Here is a 274-nt window from a genome sequence, read left to right on the forward strand (position 1 = left end):
GCTGGTCTTGGCGGGTGGGGGCCCTGCTGATTCCGTGGGGCAGCCGGGGAAACCACCCAGAGCACGTCCCGAGGCTCCTGTGTCTGCTGCAACCTAGATCATCACGAAGGAGATCGAAGCAAACGAGTGGAAGAAGAAGTATGAAGAGAGTCGCCAGGAAGTCTTAGAGATGAGGTAAAAGCCTTCACCTGCCGGTGCCCTGTGCAGCGCCGCGCTCCGCATGTTCCCTGGTGGGTTAGCAGGGCTGGCTCGGGGTCCGTCGGGTGGGTGCTGG

The 274-nt window shown here is 62.0% G+C and overlaps 1 protein-coding gene across 1 annotated transcript in view; it reads left to right on the top strand.

Annotated features, from left to right (window-relative positions):
- Window positions 1-97: 97 nt before the first annotated feature.
- Window positions 98-274, top strand: part of LOC104278067 (transforming acidic coiled-coil-containing protein 1-like) — a gene marked incomplete at both ends in the record, with an annotated part of 1,707 nt that continues 1,530 nt past the window's right edge. The window contains one exon of the mRNA XM_009874921.1: window positions 98-174. Coding sequence (XP_009873223.1) covers window positions 98-174 — 77 coding nt within the window. The remainder of the gene's footprint in view (window positions 175-274) is intronic.

This window comes from Apaloderma vittatum, unplaced genomic scaffold, assembly GCF_000703405.1.
Source record: "Apaloderma vittatum isolate BGI_N311 unplaced genomic scaffold, ASM70340v1 scaffold37728, whole genome shotgun sequence".
NCBI classification, from domain to species: domain Eukaryota; kingdom Metazoa; phylum Chordata; class Aves; order Trogoniformes; family Trogonidae; genus Apaloderma; species Apaloderma vittatum.